The following is a 17,784-nucleotide window of genomic DNA, read 5'->3' on the forward strand; positions in this document are numbered from 1 at the left end:
AGTGAAGGAAGCCATCATGAATAAAATATTTGCGGACCTAAGTGTATATTGGTCCAGATAGATTGGATTATATAATGCAGAGGTTTAATTTTCATTTCAGAGCTGTTCTTAATATGCTTGCCTTTTATTCTTTTACATTAGACTTGTCAATGGTGTTTTAACCTTGCAGCTGCATTCAATTTGGGCTTCCATTGGAAATAATGACAGACATTTTCACAGACAGACACACGCACACACGCACACACACAAAACATTTAATATACTTGTTAATTTATTTTTTTTATAATTACTATGGCTAACACAGTGGAAAGGCACTCAACAGGGTGGAAAGAATCCAAGAGTGTGGAATTCCCAGCACTGACCCAGTGAATTTTAAGAGTAATTTTATTATTAACTAAATATTTACTGAGAATACACAACATTCAACAAATTAACAATTACATAAATATTTCCCCATCCAAACAAACGCACTCCTTCCCCAAACAACACAACAGAAACACATTTTATGAGCGTCAGAAAATACCCTCCTAAATGGAAAAGAGTGTTACTGCAGCAGCAGCCGAAACAAATGGCAGACATGTTGAGACACTTCAAAATGCCTCCTCCATCCACCCCCCCCCCCCCCCCCCCCCCCAAAAAAAAAAAAAAAAAAAAAAAGTCAGAAAGTTTCCTCGGGACACACAATAGATGGAAAATATTTCTATTCATATTTATTTATATTTTGAGACATTTGAAGCAAATGTAAGCGATGATGAAAAAGCATTTCTATTCATTTATTTATATTTAAATTGTAAATATGTCTCTGAAACAGAAAATCTGTCCTTGGGGCATCATTTAAGGGGAGCTCTGGGCCACAAAAACAAGTTAACATCTCTTGAAAAAACAAAAACAAAAGCATTTTACAGGCATTATTTTGTGTTTATGTCAGAAGTAAAACCACAATCATAGATGAAATGTTTTCATAATAAGTATTTTATTATTTTAAGTAAAACTAAAGACCCCCTTCCCATAGGCTCTCCACCTGTGGGAGGGGCCATAGGGGTCGGGTGCAGTGCGAGCTGGTCGGTGGCCGAAGGCAGGGACCTTCGCGATCCGTTGCCCGGCTACAGAAGCTGGCTCCAGGGGCGTGGATTGTCACCTCTCTGGCCCGATCAGAACCCGAGCGGTGTTCTGTTATTGGACTTCTGTGCTCATCACGGATTGTCCATAACGAACACCATGTTCAAGCAGAAGGGTGTCCACACGTGCACTTGGCACCAGGACACCCTAGGTCGCAGTTTGATGATCGACTTTGTGGTCGTGTCATCGCACTTGCTGGAAGGAGTTTCAACTCACACCTCCGACAAAACTTTGCCCATGTTCCGGGGGAGGCGGGGGACATCGAGTCTGAGTGGACCATGTTCCGCGCCTCCATTGCTGAGGCGGCCATCCGGAGCTGTGGCCGTAAGGTGGTCGGAAAGCAGTGCACCACCAACACTGTGTATAGTGGGGATGGGGCGCTGCTGACCTCGACTCGGGACGTTGTGAGTCGGTGGGGAGAATACTTCGCAGACCTCCCTGGTAAGGTCTATTCAGGGGTGCTGGAGAAGAGGTCAGGAAGTCGAATCTCAGATTCAGGAGGAGCAGTGTGGTTTTCGTCCTGGTCGTGGAACAGTGGACCAGCTCTACACCCTCGGCAGGGTCCTCGAGGGTGCATGGGAGTTCGCCGACCCAGTCTACATGTGTTTTGTGACCTTGGAGAAGGCGTTCGACCGTGTCCCTCGGGGGTCCTGTGGGGGGTGCTTCGGGAGTATGGGCTACCGAACGCCCTGATACGGGCTGTTCGGTCCCTGTATGACCGTAGTCAGAGTTTGATCCGCATATCCGGCAGTAAGTCGGACTCGTTCCCTGTGAGGGTTGGACTCCGCTAAGGCTGCCCTTTGTCACCGTTTCTGTTCATAACTTGGGGATGAGATCCTGCCCCAAGTGGAGGAGTTCAAGTATCTTGGGGTCTTGTTCACAATTGAGGGAAGAATGGAACGGGAGATCGACAGGCTGATCGGTGCGGCGTCTGCAGTGATGCAGACTTTGTATCGGTCCGTTGTGGTAAAGAAGGAGCTAAGCCGAAAGGCAAATCTCTCAATTTACCGGTCGATCTACGTTCCAAGCTTCACCTATGGTCACGAGCTGTGGGTTGTGACCGAAAGAACGAGATCCTGGATACAAGCGGCCGACATGAGTTTCCTCCGCAGGGTGTCCGGGCTCTCCCTTAGAGATAGGGTGAGAAGCTCCGTCATCCGGGAGGATCTCAGAGTACAGTCGCTGCTCCTCCACATCGAGAGGAGCCAGATGAGGTGGCTGGGGCAAACTAAAGTCCACTCATCCCTCCATCCATCCATCCATCCATCCATTGTCTTCCGCTCATCTGAGGTCAGGTCGCGGGGGCAGTAGCTTCAGCAGGGAAGTCTACCCAGCCACTTCATCCAGCTCTTCCGAGGGGATCCCGAGGCGTTCACAGGCCAGCCGAGCGACGTAGTCTCTCCAGCGTGTCCCGGGTCGCCCCTGGGGTCTGCTCCCGGTGGGACGTGCCCGGAACACCTCACCGGGGAGGCGCAGGGGTCATAAAAGTCATAAAATGTATTTTCACGGGTACAGAAAAGGTACCAATAGTCAGAAATGACCCATGTAGTCATCAACATCCAGTAAATACTCAATAGCAAGGAGAAATAAAGAAATGTAGTACACATAAAACCAGTACTTAGGTGTTGTTACTTTAAACAGTTTGTATCTTCATGATTGAGTGAAGCCACAAATGCATGTTTGGTTTCTGCACACTGGACAGCGCTCACATCCTTCAACTCCTCCCCTCGGCCGCCACAATCATAGACAGCTGAGAGGGAGAGAGAGAGAGAGAGAGAGAGAGAGAGAGAGAGCGAGGGAGAGAAGGAGAGCAGACGCAAAAGGTGGGCTCTCACTCTGATGCACTTCTCTTCTTTATCATTATCAAACTGTCGCAGTTGTCGATCGTGCAGCTGTTGGTGATGATTGCGGACAAGGCTGACTTTGTTCAATTAAGGTTTGGACTTTTACCAACTCCGTGAACTTTTATTGTTTCAGCATTGAGGGAAATTTACTTTTTTTGGACAGAACATGTTGACTCCATTAAGAGGTCCTCGTTTGTGGAAGCATGGGAAGCCCGGGCTGAAGTTTGAGTGCGGCCAAGCAATCCTCCTGAGGTGAGACATGTCAGAGCATCTGCTTTGTGCAAGCGGCTAGCACATTTATGACTTTCAAAAGGCTGGGTGTGCAAAACTTCTAGTGACTGAGCTGGTGAATAATGGACGGCAACCTGAGCGCATCAGCGTCCGCCTTGAGCAACAACACGGCCCCCTACCACCCTGCCGCGGGATCCTGGATCCTCCTCGTACTGGTCGCTGTCATCGTCATCATCGTGGTGGGAAATCTGCTAGTCATCATCGCTGTAGCTTCGACTTCCCAGCTCCAGACCACAACAAACATCTTCATCATGTCTCTGGCGTGCGCTGATCTCATCATGGGCGTCCTGGTGGTGCCCTTGGGGGCCACCATCGTGCTGACTGGCAACTGGCAGTTGGACGAAACCTCGTGCGATTTCTGGACTTCGGTGGATGTTTTGTGCGTGACGGCGAGCATAGAGACGCTCTGTGTGATAGCGGTGGACCGCTACATAGCGATCACGAGGCCGCTCCGACACCAAGTTTTACTGTGTAAGTGGCGCGCCAGGGCAATCGTTTGCTTGGTGTGGATCGTTTCTGCCTTAATCTCGTTCGTACCGATTATGAAAGGCTACTGGCGCGCGGACAACGAATACGAAGCCAGAATGTGCTACGATGACCCCGCTTGCTGTGACTTTGTCACCAACTGGGCGTACGCCATCGTATCTTCCATAGTGTCTTTTTACATTCCTCTCTTTATCATGATCTTCGTGTACGCGAAGGTCTTCCTAATAGCGAGACGGCAGGTGAAGCTCATCGATAAAAGCAGAATGCGTTTCAAGCACGAGTGTCCAGCAATGCAAATGCAAGGCGGTTCCGAATTGAACAATGCGGCCCTCCAGTCGGTGTGCATAAGCCAGGGTACGTGCAACAGTGGTCTGTGGAGGAAGGGCATCAAGCGAAGACCGTCGCGGTTATTGCTTGTCAAAGAACACAAGGCCCTAAAAACTTTAGGTATCATCATGGGGACATTTACCGTGTGCTGGCTCCCGTTCTTCGTCGCCAACATCATCAACGCTTTTGACCGAAGCGTTCCGTCGGAGAGGATCTTCAGACTCTTAAACTGGCTGGGTTACGTCAACTCTGGCCTCAATCCAATCATTTACTGCCGGAGCCCCGAGTTCCGCGTCGCCTTCAAGAACCTTCTGGGCTGTCCGTGGCTGTCCTCCCTGTGGCTCAATACCTTCTACAAAGAAGTGCGGACCCGCTGCTCCTGCTTTCAATGGCGGGCCGAGTCGGGCCTGGGGGGCTCTTTCCATAAAGCTCCGAGCTTGACCGGTACTCGAGGGAACAAGAGCGAAGAAGCTTCCCCAGTTCCTCTCCAGTCCAACGGCAGCACACAGTTCAGTGAGTCATCACAACCAGAGGCCAGATTGTAAGTAAAATGTTTTATTTTTTTCTTACTTTTATCCTCTCTTCCATCCAAACAGTTGCCATGACTCTTAACTGCACGCTTAATGGTAAATTTTCCGGACTGCAGATGTTTTATGCATACTGCTTATTGTGCATGCAAACACGGGCCAACTGTGGGAATGTCGTAGCATTGAACAGCCGCGGCATTGACTTGATGAGCGACGTTCCATCTAAGTTAAGTGTATAGCATTAGTGGTTATGCCACGTGACAGATCAGCAATGAAGTACCCAAGTCATGAAAGTCATTATTTACCACATTTCGACTTCCAGTTGCAGATAAACAAAATATGCAGTGACATGGGGGAAAAGGCATCAATTGCCTAAACGTGCTGTTTATGTCTCAACAATATGATGACAAGGAAATAGGTCCACATATTATTTATTGATATATTATTAGTAGTACATTTTATTCTCAGGAGTCTTTCTGGGCCCTCAGGGACAAAGCACAACAATAATTCACTGGTAACTTAATCAATAATGTCACATTAGTTAATTATGTTCTCCATATGGTATACAGATATGGAATAACAAAGTTTATTCAATGCATTTGAAATATTGCTCATCTTACAATACACAACAGTACAAATACAAATATAATTGCATACTGTTTCCTGTAAAACGTTCACATAATTTAAGTTATGAATTGTCATTTTCGTGTTCTGGTTACTTAAAAATAAACTACATTCGCTGTATTGCATACAGTGAAAGCAGAGCTCCATGTTGTGCATTCTTCAGCCATGTCAGCAGAATTGTGCAGAAAAAGAAATCATCTGAAGCATTTGCTGTTTCAGCACAACTAAATTAAACTGGAACTTAATACTTGCTTCAATTAGACTACATGAGGACTGCAACAATATCAGTGATTTGATTATGTGTGCATAATTAATTTCTTGAATTGATGTAAAAACATCCTATTACTCATGGAGTTTTTTGCAGTCACCGTTACTATCCGGTTTGTGAATTAAAACAGTGGATTTAGTGCCCTTGCACGGCCAACACGGTGAGATTTGTGGCACATATCGGCAAATATTAGGATGGGTCTTCGCCAGTCGAGGGGGCCTCGGTGGACCGTGCCCAGTGCCCAGCACAGCAGATAAATCTTTATCATATATGCACAGCACACTCTGTCCAATTAACTGCACAGGCTGTTGAGCACACAGCTTAAACTGTAGCTGGAACTCCAAAACATTTTGCTCAATGTCACACCAAGGTGCGGCCATAACAAGAAAACTGCAGAAAAACAGCATGATAGTTCTTTGGACTGTATTTTTTTTTTTTTTTAAATTAAAAACAACAACAACAACAACAAAACAAACAAACAACAACACAAAGTAATTATTGCTAATAGAAATGAAATTCAACCTAATACAAAAATTTGTGTTGATTGTTTCATAAAATTCACTACACAATCACGTCGGCAATATGAATAAATATGCTGCTTTTCCCTGTTTGTTAGTTTTAAATGCTAGTATCTCATTAATTCTATTGCTTACACTACACTATATAATAAGTCTCTTCTTTGGTAGGTACTGTATACATCGTAGAAACTCCAGATTAGAGTTGAAACTAAATAAATTGTGGCAATAGTGTAAGCCAGATAGTGAGCCACAGTGTACTGCTTCATGTCATTCGCAAGTGTCAAGCAGGAATTTCAGTTTAAATGTTTAAAATGTTCTTTTTAAAGGTGCTCGTGATGTAAATGTTTTCATTAATTTCTCCTTTATATGTCATTCGATATCAATTCTTATTCATAAGTCATTCAAATCTAAGGCAACACACGTTTGTCTGCCCCGTATTGTATTTCCTTATGAAAGTACGATACTTCATATTTAAATATTGACTTTGTTGCTTTATGCAACGATATGTATCATAAATACTTCTGGTGGAATTTTACAGGCGCAATCAATATTGCTATGAAACAAGAAGAGACATTTAGGAGGATATAAAAAAAAAAAAAAAAAAAAAAACATTTTAAAGGAGTTGTATGGAGGATCAGAGTCAGGTTGAATGAATGCAACTATCAACTTCAAATATTAGTTTCTTGTAGTCATAATGCGTTGTGGTGACTCTCAATACTTTGAGCTACTTTGTTTCCGAGAAATGCTTGCAGGAATATCACGGCAGCCCTTATCAACATTGCCGGCAGCAGCCCACAGTCTGTCCCGTATACACCATCCTAATGACGACAACACAGTAATTGTTCGTGAGCTGCTACCATTCCTATTTGTTTTTCATGACCACTGGTTATAGCTACTCCTCCAAGTGGAAGCCGAGGCTAAGGCCTGTCCAATCCATCCGTACATGCTGAAGAAAATGTCAAGAAAATCTAAATGTACACATAAGCCCAAAAGCATTCATTTCAAATGTTGAGTTGAAGTGAATTTTAGCTGGGAATGACAGACGGAAGTAGCAAATGACTGGAAGAAATAGTGACTAGTAATAGTAGCTATTTTTATTATTTTCTTTACAGCTTGACAAAATAGTCAGTGTCCAAAACACAATGAAAATGGCCCCAAAATGCATCACTTTAACTCAATATTTGGGCAGGGTAAGGGTCATTTTGCTATCTAGGAATAGCGTTGCAATATTATATGTGCCTTGTTAGAAGCTGCTTAAGGAAGTGCTCACCTATAATCCATTTTAAACGAACTGAACTTGTTTGATTCAAGTACAGTAAGCTAGAAAGACTTAAACAGACGTACCAATCCAACATCGTAAGTGGACCCGATTCTCTTTCTGCTGCACTTCTGCTACACATCTGAACCTAAAGTGCTTCTGTGTTCACATTGTACACTTTAAACAACACATCTGGGCGGGTTTGAAGCTTTTCGAAGGGCTGAGTTTGTTCACAGTGCTCACATAGATTGGCACAAAAAAATGCGGACTGTAAACGCTCCAGTTGTGTTTGTTTGACCGTTGAGTGAAACCAATTGCGCTGTCTGCACGAGGCAACTTGCACCATGCCTCCGTTTGCACGCTCATCCCGCCGTGTCTGTTGCGCATCAAAAGATATTCCAAAAAAAGTTGACTGGCATCACAGAGTGGGTTGTGTTCAATTTTGGAAGTTCCACTGTTCTTCTTTAGTACATATATTGGAAATGTCATATGGTCTCGCTTCATCCATCTGATATGGAAACCTCGTTGTAACTCGGGATGTAACTAGTGAAATATTGTTTTTAGTGTTAAACTAGTGTTACATGACAGGAAGTGAAACTGTTGATTTGACTTGTCTTGCTTAGTTATATTAGTTAGTTTGATCACGTGTCATCACATGTTCAAAGCTAAATGTCCTTATGTTTGTTTGGATTTTGGAATTGTTGTCAGGCCACTGACTGAAAAAGTTCTTTGCCTTCAAAATGTCTTGTTTTCACTGTAACCTGCTGTCTGGTAAAATCTACAATCTAGAGACCTGAATGTAAACACAGACCTAAAACAAAAACAAAACAAACACACAAAAAAAACAAAAAAAAAAAACAAGATGCAAACCACTGGTAACATTAATGCACAGGAAAGGAAGCCTGAAAACATTAGAAAGTTCTCCAATGTTGTTGAATCAGATTGTGTGGACAGGAGGGGGAAAAAAAGTTCAGTGAAAACTGTAGAAAAAGTACAGCCCGTGGTCCAAAGGGCCAGCAGCCCGGCCCTGTGAGGATATATTTGTAATCTGATTGGTTAAAGAAGCAGTCGCATTGCTAATATAGTTGAAGTTACATCGGTCAGCACAACTGATTCTTAAGGGCAGATTAGATTGACATAGCAACACATAGAGGATGAAATCTGATTGGACAAAAAAAATCTAACATCCACATACATGTACTGGAACCAGTGTAGCCAAGAGAAATGCTATGAAATGGAGAGAATAGAGTGCTGGGAACAGAATTTATTTACAAATAAATTAGGTTGTAAATGTAGGTCGGTGCTTCTGAAAATGTTTAGGTCACCACTGCTAAAAAGCTGAAAGTCTATCCAATCACATTGTGATTGGTTATGTCAAATCCATTGTTGTGAAATAGAATGAAAAAAAAATCATTAAAAACTCTTGCCGTTGCTAACGGCATCTGCAATACATCATGTACTGTAGTTAGCCCCCACAAAAAGATTGTGTTCTATCCTTGTGTAGGCTAATTTTGTCTTTTTTTTCCCATTTTAAATGTACTTTACTCTGGCCATTAGAAAACAACTATTTATTTTCAACAACACACTTTGAAAGCAGATTAGTAGAAGGTCTTTAAAAAACATTTTTATTTTTTATTTTTTTTTGGATCTGCGTTTCTCTTATCAGTGTGGAGGAGTGTGAGTCTTCCTGTACAGACATGTACGCTGGAAGTGATAGTATCAGTGTCCATGATGCGTTGGGGAATTTCCATAAAAGAATGCAGGAATAGGGGATGCCTGCTGTCATTAGCAAGAAAAGAAAAAACACAAGGGAAATGGCAGCATGATGCTACCAACAGAGTTTTCTCCCTAAGAAGGCCATCATACTTTCTTTGACTTTTGAAACAATTGGTACACACTCTTATCTGATTGTAACTGACATTCCATCTAAGGCATGACCAACACAGGCCAACAAGTTGCACAATTACATTCAAATAAGGCCATTTTTATGCCGAAACTAAAAAAAAATGACTGTGAAAGTGACTGCATGCCACGAACCATAGCGTACTCTCTATTGTCTGATGTACCTTTTTAGTTCTTCCTTTCTTTATCCTAAACCACACAGACAACAACTAAAATAAGTTATACATTATAAAACTTTACAACAAAAAAAAAACAAAACTTCCTTTTTTTCCCCCTGTCACTTGTTACTAGGTAGACTTTGTGGGGCACCAAACATTAAAAGATGGTGTACTGTACTTGAACCGTCACCTATTTGCAGTTCACAATTGTAAAAATGTTCCTGTTTTGTTTCTTTCTGTGAACCCTATTCTTAGCTATTCACTGAAAAACTCATCTATTTGTCTATATTTATGCTTTTTGTGTAACCCCCTAACGTCACACAATGGTGCCAAAGCCCTGGCACTTTCTCATGGCCTAATAACACACAGTGCAGTACAAAATGATTGTAAATGTAAGTTTACCTAAACTTAGCTTTAAACCTTGCTGGAGTGATATAATGTCGTGCTGGCGGGAGAAAGTTGTTGCGATACGGTGGCGAGTCGACGTCGCTGTCATGAGCCGCAGCGACGGCGGGCTTCTTTTTCTCCCCTCCAATACGATTGGATGCCATAGTGACAGGCTTAACAAATACAACTGGAAACTGTACCAAAATCAGTAAATCTTTGTTTGGTGTATCATTATAACTGAGAAGACATTGCTCACAAGGTTCTCAGTCATCCTAATTTAATGAATTCATTAAGGCGCCATAACGACTGTTTGAAGATTATTGGACATGTTTCATCGAGGAGTTTTTTTTATTTTTTTTTATTATTTTTTTTTAACAGTGTTCTGCTCAAACGAACAGATGGTGGCTGTAGTATGGCGATAGAGCCTCGATCTTTGTTTCCATTTAAAATGGGAACACTGGTGTCCTGGAAATTGTGTCCATTATTTATCAGGTGGACCTAAGTTGCTCGTTTCTGAACATGAAAACATAAATGGAGTTTCCTTTGTTGGCTTTCTCTCATTGAGCTGCAAATAGACAAAATACTGTAGTTATTCTAGTGGTTCAATCCTTTGGCTGGAACATTTTTGGAGTGGCATTAGTTTTAAAAAAAATCCATGTGAAAGTGGATAAACTATCGCTCATTGGAGAAGTGGAAGTGCACGTCGACAAAATTATCCTTTCACCCATCACAGAAATATTGACAAATATTCACAATGGGACCCAGTTTTCAACAACAAACAAGTCACCACTAACCCCAACGAGATTGAAAACTTGGTCTCCTGGGGCGGAACGTCCTCAGCAATCTCCCAGACGAGTCCAACATGGCCTCAATCAAATGTGTGTGTCAAAAAAAAAGAAAGAAAAAAAAAAACAATCAGCACAGCAAACTGCTATAAAGATTTTTGGAGGCATTGTGTGGTTGTAATCTGTTTGTGTGTGTATATCCCAGCTTCACATTGCAGGAAAAAGAAGGATGAGGACCGCCAATGTCACACTACTGAAGCCATTACTGTGAATCCCAGCAGCCAATGAGGAGCCTCCACAGTGGACAGTGAGGTCCAGCACTGAGATAGCGGGACTGATTTGATTGGTGGCACAGCACCACCTTGGACAACTGATCGTACGCAGCGCCATCGACGTGAAACTTAACACTGACTGAATTTGAATATGTACTTACAAAAAATTATTTACATGCAGACTGCATAGGCACCTGCTTGTGGTTTCAAACTGTAAAAACATTTGCACAGAATGATATAATAACTTATCTATTTATGATATACATGATCGCGAGCAAAATATGCTCGCTAATTTAATAAACTCTTTTCCGTTTAGGAATTTTAATTGCATAAATATTAAAGGGGCTGCCCTGTGAAATCAATTCTGGTATCTTTTCAGCCTTCGTCTTTCCAGCGATTCAGTTGTTGTTGTCTAAATCCCGACTATAAATGGAAACATAACTCAATGTAAACCACATTTTGAAAATTTGCTATCCACTAAAACTGTCTTTCAGCATTTTTCCATCAATTTGCAAGTAACCTACGACGAGCTGCACGTAAAACGCCCCCAATTCAATTTATGGATATTAGCAAATACCTCTTTGGAGAAGCATTTTAAGGATTGGGGTATGCAATGTTTGCAGTTATGTGCCAGTGGAGTACGGGGCTTGCACGTAGCTCCAAAGATGTCAAATTGATAGCGACTGTTTCTGACATCTTCTTGGGGATTGCGAGATGCAGCATCAATCCATCTTCACCAAAGATGCAAGTAAGTGATACTCTGATCATGTCATGTGTGTACTGTACTGTACAGCAGATGTATATGCACCACATTCATCTTGTCCTGCCACAGTTTGATCGCATGACACGAGCAAACCTTTTTTTAAGTAAGAATCAATCCCAATTTAGAAAGATCACCTCTTTTGAGCCACGTCTCTCAAAGCGAGTTGTCTTCGCTGCCAGTCTTTCTCTTGCCTGCTTGCCAGGTCCGCTGAATTATGGTATGATGCAGTCAAAATTCATCGGCCTCATCGATGACTTTTCTTCCCCTGGCTCTTTGGTGTGTGTTATGTGTGTGATGGCGCCATATATTTGTGTTACGCTGACAAATAAAACTAGAAATGCAAAACGTTTGTTGCATGTGTGCTCCCTGCAGACCCGCCACGTCCTATATGATCAGTTTCACTCGACCGTTGCGTACATTTTTTAAAAATCAAAATGTATGTGATAATGTGAGTGAATCTTTCCTCAAAGATGTTGACAGTTAATGTATTGACGAAGCATGTTGGTCACATGAATACTGCAAAAAAATCATACATTCATGTAAAAAAGTCATGCTCATCAATATGCTATATTTAGATCTCAAGTACATGGCACAAACTAAATTACTATTTTGACGGATTTGCCATGTATAAAAATGTATATATATATATTTTTTAATCACCAAATTTTGCTACTGTCTTCATCTTGGTGGAAATGAATATTGGTGTGACCAGTGGTCAGACTGGCCAGATTTTTATGCGGGGCCACAGAGGGGGCCAAACCCAGTGCTCGGGGGGCACTGGCCCCTCCCAGCCCCCTCTAGAACTGCCAATGGGTGTGACCACCACATATATGCTTGGTGGGCATGAGTTGGACCCCCAAAAAGTCCAAGAAGCCTGACCCAAAAGACAGGAAGTCTGCCATTTTGTTTTGAAGCGGCCATTTTAGGGTAAGTGTGGTCATTTCCAGGGGTTCTTCTCAAGTGTACGACGTACGTACATGCAGAGATTTTGTCGGATGATACCAAATCCGCCCCCCAACTTTCACGCGCCTCAACATGGTGGAGTTGCGAGGAGCTGATTTTTCGCAGCTTCAACTTACTGTTGTGGTTCACTGAAGTTTAAGTGGTGTAAAACAGGCCTTAGGCGCAATAGTTTGCTCAACTCTCCTTTACATCCGCCCATTTTGTGTACCACTCATCCTCACTGGGGTCAAAGTTGAGCTGGAGCGTATCCCGGCTGGTGCACCCTGGACCGGTCACCAGCAAGTAGAGAACGTAGAGACCAACAACCGTTCACATCTCAGGACAATTTATAGTCTTCAATTCAAATAAGAAGCATGTTTTTGAAATTGTGAGGAAGCCACAGAAGCACATGCAAACTCCACACGGGAAGGCTTCAAACCTTCTAACTGTCAGGCGGATGTGCCAACCAATTGGCGACCTTACCGCCCTGCAAGTGCTTGCTTTTACTGCCACCTCGTGCACTGATTTGTAACTACCAGCTTTACGTCTTTTTCTTCTGCAGATAATTACGGTAGCGACCGTACCGGATTTTCACTATGAATTACGTTCTTTCCCCGAGAACAATGGACTTCCTCGAAGTCGCTTGAAAGTGGCCCAGTGTCTTCTGTTGTAACTTGAAGAGTGTCTGTTACGCTCTAAAGGACGCTGGATTTCTTCTCCATCATTATCGTGTGTTTTCGTAAATTACCATTCGCTATTTTGCCACAAAATGACCTGAATCCAAGATTAATGCCCCACTTCTCCCGTGCGCAAAGCCCGTGTTGCCGGGGTGACCGTTTCTGTTGCCTGGCAACCTTCGTCCAAACAAAAGGCCGGCAGGTAGCAGATTCATTTTTGCAGGCGGTATCAAAATTGAGCGGAAAGGTGTTGCCTTAATGACCCTTTGATTGCAAACCACCTCACAATGACCTTTCATAGTCATTAATTGTTGGTGTTGATTGTTGATGAACGTTGTGCTGCGGTTTCCAACTAAACACACGACAGGATTATCTTCTGGATTCATCCACCCATCCATTCATTTTCTACCGCTTATCCGAGGTCGGGCAGTAGCTTTAGCACGGACACTCAGACATCCCTCTCCCCAGCCACTTCATCCAGCTCTTCCGGGGGGATCCCGTGGCCTTCACAGGCCAGCTGAAAGACGTAGTCTCTCCAGCGTGTCCTGGGTCGTACCCGGGGTCTCCTCCCGGTGGAAGGTGCCCGGAACACCTCACCGGAGAGGCGTCCAGGAGGCATCTGAATCAGATGCCCCAGGCTCTGGCGCCTCTCGTACTCGGAGGAGCAGCGGCTCTGCTCTGAGATCCTCCCGAATGACCGAGCTTCTCACGCTATCTCTAAGGGAGAGCCCGGACACCCTGCGGAGGAAACTCATTTCGGCCGCTTGTATCCGGGATCTCGTTCTTTCGGTCACGACCCACAGCTCGTGACCATAGGTGAGGGTAGGAACCTTGATCAACCGGTAAATCGAGAGTTTCGCCTTTCGGCTTAGCTCCTTCTTTACCACAACGGAGCGATACAAAGTCCGCATCACCGCAGACGCTGCACCGATCCGCCTGTCGATCTCCCGTTCCATTCTTCCTCACTCGTGAACAAGACCCCAAGATACTTGAACTTCTCCACTTGGGGCAGGATCTCATCCCCGACCCGGAGAGGGCACGCCACCCTTTTCCGACTGAGGACCACGGTCTCAGATTTGGAGGTGCTGATTATCATCCCAGCCGCTTCACACTTGGCTGTGAACCGCTCCAGTGAGAGTTGGAGATCACAGCTTGATGAAGCCAACAGAACCACATCATCTGCAAAAAGCAGAGTTGCAATACTGAGGCCACCAAACCGGACCCCCTCTACGCCTTGGCTGCGCCTAGAAATTCTGTCCATAAAAGTTACGAACAGAATCGGTGACAAAGGGCAGCCTTGGCGGAGTCCAACCCTCACTGGAAACAAGTCCGACTTACTGCCGGATATGCGGACCAAACTCTGACTCCGGCCGTACAGGGACCGAACATATCAGGGGATTCGGTACCCCATACTCCCGAAGCACCCCCCACAGGTCTACATGAGGAACACGGTCGAACGCCTTCTCCATGTCCACATAACACATAGACTGGTTGGGTGAACTCCCACGCACCCTCGAGGACCCTGCCGAGGGTGTAGAGCTGGTCCACTGTTCCACGGGCAGGACGAAAACCACACTGCTCCTCTTGAATCTGAGATTCGACTTCCCGACGGACCCTCCTCTCCAGCACCTTACCAAGGAGGCTGAGGATTGTGATCCCGTGTAGTTGGAACACATCCTCCGGTCCCCTTCTTAAAAAGGGGGACCACCACCCCAGTCTGCCAATCCAGATGCACTGCCCCCGATGTCCACGAGATGTTGCAGAGGCGTGTCAACCAGGACAGCCCCACAACATCCAGAGCTCCGGGCGAATCTCATCCACCCCCGGGGCCTTGCCACCGAGGAGCTTTTTAACTCCAGAGATAGGAGAGCCCGCCTCAGAGAACCCAGACTCTGCTTCCTCATGGGAAGGCGTGTCGGTGGGATTGAGGAGGTCTTCGAAGTATTCAACGTCCCGAGTCGAGGTTCAGCAGCGCCCCATCCCCACTATACACAGTGTTGACGGTGCACTGCTTCCCCCTCGTGAGACGCCGGATGGTGGACCAGAATTTCCTCGAAGCCGTCCGGAAGTCTTTCTTCTGGATTTATCTTGAATTATTTTGTACACTGGTTATAATTTGTATGTGTTGTGAGGACCCCTCAAAAATGAGATCACTGCATCTCAAGGAGGCTATTCTTGAAATAATAAAAAAGTGCAGCACTTTTTGCTGCATTTCTAATGCATGAAAAGTGCTACATAAATGAAGTTGTGTTTGATTGTTTGAAAAGAAGCACTCTCTGCCTTCTGCGCTTTGTACCGTACATGTGAATGCATGGCCTATTATGTTCATGTGCATTCTGTACAATTGGTACATATCCTGTTGTCCTCCTTGCACTTTGCAATTTTTGTATTCCCTGTATCCACTATTGCTGTTGAAACGATGCCAATGTCCCCATTTTAAAACCAATAAAGGTTGTCTTTATCTTATCTTTAGCTTATAATTGTATTTTGCACTGGCATCATAATCAGAAATGTCCTAATATGTTTGACTTTCTCCGGTAACCGGAGGCAAATAAATGTGTTGTATTACAGGCTGCTTCTATTTGTAGATGGCAACATTTTTAGCTTAACACACATCCACATGTTCAGTGTCTTTGTCTTTATATGTAATATGTTTTGGTGATCGATGCTGTGTTTCTTTTGGAAAAATCTTCATTTTTGAAGAAGAGCTGATTGTCTGTACAGAACAGCTTCAACTTCCAGGCTGTTTTGGAGAAGCGGGTACTGTAATATATGTGTAAACATGGCGCTAAACAGCACTGCCCTCACCTGGACGATCCATGCATATCATTCTGCAATTATTTGGGAATAAATCAAGTTGAGGCCTTGGTCATTTTCATCCATTCCCTCCGTTTTCTGTATTACTCATCCTCAGTGTGGACCCGTCGAACTCTCTGCCCTTTGTAATGGTAAATAACCTTTTGCCTTCTTTTAATAGAATTTGATTACCAATTAATAAAACACATAAGATGTTTCACGACTATACCATTTTAGTGTAATGTATTGTTTTGCACTGACACACATTTTAGTGTGATGCTATGTCACATTGACCTCTTTCTCAAAACAAAAAGGTATTTGTTTTTTTTTTTTTAGAATTACATTTCTATTTCTAAAATCCTCGTCCTTTACGGTGCTGGTATGTTCGCTTGAAATTGTACTTGTCACTTGAATTATACAACCCCAATTCCAATGAAGTTGTTATTATTAGCAGCGGGACGTTTGTGTGTAGACGATTTTTGTGGCTCCGAAAAGCTCGTGGACACCACCCCAGTGGTGCGGAACTCTCCCCCAATCAGTGGGTTGTTATTGCACTTCCTATTATGCTATCAGACAAACATGTACAACCAAATTACCCTCGGCTGACTTGTCACTGTCACGCTGATCATTACTGGTGCGTGTTCTTGCGCTCGTTCGATAGAGACGTGAACTGCTGCCTTTCCTCGCAGGAACTTGGTTTTGGAGATTTATTGGCAGCCAATGTAAAGGTTCAAAGGGGTCAAACGTCCATTACAACCACATTTCATCCCGTGTCTGCTCCTGAGTCATTCTTCGTTCTGAACTGTATCACGAGTACTGTTTTACTTGAAAATAAGTCATGCCACCACCGTAGCGGCTGTGTCTAACGGCTCGTTCGCAGCACATCCCATACAGTATCCCGTATTTATATTCAAACTAGTTATTTCTATTCATTCCTAAAATGGATGGGTATTCGGTATCAGTGAGTATTGAAAAAGAAATACTCACGCTCGGTCTAAAAAAACAAAAACAAAAGTGGTATCAGCGCATCCCTAGTTGTATTACTGATTTATTACCTATTACTGGTGCACCAATAGTTTTATGGAATAATATCAGTAATACTATCATATATTTTTTCAGTAACAATGCACCCACCAAATGTGTAACGTTACGTTTCGTCACTTTCTAATTAGACCATCCATATTACATACGCCTGCGCAATCCAATGTGGAAGCCATGACGATATCTATCAAGCAGATTTTTGGTGAGTGTGAATTATTTATTTTTTTTGGTGTGTGTGTGAAGAGTTTTTGCTGGTGTGGGAAGTTTTTTTTTTTTTTTTTTTTGTGAGCGTGTGCTGTAAATGTTCTTTTTTGGCCAATACTGCACAGCTTTCCATCTTAATAACTTGCTTGCAGCAGCTGCTACTGTCATCCATATTTATACATTTTATATGAAGTGTACTTTTTTTTGTCCACTCAATATGTAGTTAACGTATGTAGGACAGTACACGATACATTAGTGAGCAAGTGTTGATCGCCAGTCACAGAAGATGAACATAACAGCCTTTTTTTTTTTCCCAATAGCATGCTTTTATCCACAAACTGTAATTTTCTCTAATTTGCAAGCCCCCGCCACTTTTTCTTTCAGCGTCATTTGCGACAAACAGGTTTCAAAACGACATTTAATGGAGGCAAGAAATGTTTGTTCTTTTCATTTGCGTGGCATTTGGGGAACACTGAGCACAATCAGTCTTGCTCATATTAGTCCATTATTCAGATGCACTAACTTGTTCCTTCTCTGTTTATGACAGGGGGGGGGGGGGGCGAAAAAAAACAAGACTACAAGCTGCACTTTCCTA

At 43.5% G+C, this 17,784-nt stretch overlaps 1 protein-coding gene across 3 annotated transcripts; it reads left to right on the forward strand.

The window, feature by feature from the left end:
• Window positions 1-2,859: 2,859 nt before the first annotated feature.
• adrb3a (adrenoceptor beta 3a) lies at window positions 2,860-11,874 on the forward strand. 3 transcript variants are annotated; one of them, XM_061768507.1, is made up of 4 exons: window positions 2,860-2,942; window positions 3,127-3,215; window positions 3,299-4,608; window positions 10,700-11,874. In XM_061768507.1, the coding sequence occupies exons 3-4, from the start codon at window positions 3,317-3,319 to the stop codon at window positions 10,725-10,727; spliced, it is 1,320 nt and encodes a 439-aa protein (XP_061624491.1). In that variant the 5' UTR covers window positions 2,860-2,942; window positions 3,127-3,215; window positions 3,299-3,316; the 3' UTR covers window positions 10,728-11,874. The 3 variants fall into 3 exon arrangements, with proteins under 3 accessions (XP_061624491.1, XP_061624489.1, XP_061624490.1); XM_061768505.1 differs by having other exon boundaries at window positions 2,886-3,055; XM_061768506.1 differs by having other exon boundaries at window positions 2,886-3,055; window positions 3,127-4,608.
• Window positions 11,875-17,784: the final 5,910 nt, after the last annotated feature.

The sequence above is a fragment of the Phyllopteryx taeniolatus genome, chromosome 3 (assembly GCF_024500385.1).
Source record: "Phyllopteryx taeniolatus isolate TA_2022b chromosome 3, UOR_Ptae_1.2, whole genome shotgun sequence".
Classification (NCBI taxonomy): domain Eukaryota; kingdom Metazoa; phylum Chordata; class Actinopteri; order Syngnathiformes; family Syngnathidae; genus Phyllopteryx; species Phyllopteryx taeniolatus.

What these genes read in the sequence shown, in the direction of transcription:
- adrb3a (XM_061768507.1), top strand. Translation starts at nt 3,317, where the DNA reads ATGGACGGCAACCTGAGCGCATCAGCGTCCGCCTTGAGCAACAACACG. An exon ending in TCACAACCAGAGGCCAGATT is followed by an intron (nt 4,609 to 10,699) that starts GTAAGTAAAATG and finishes TGTATATCCCAG; the next exon opens with CTTCACATTGCAGGAAAAAG.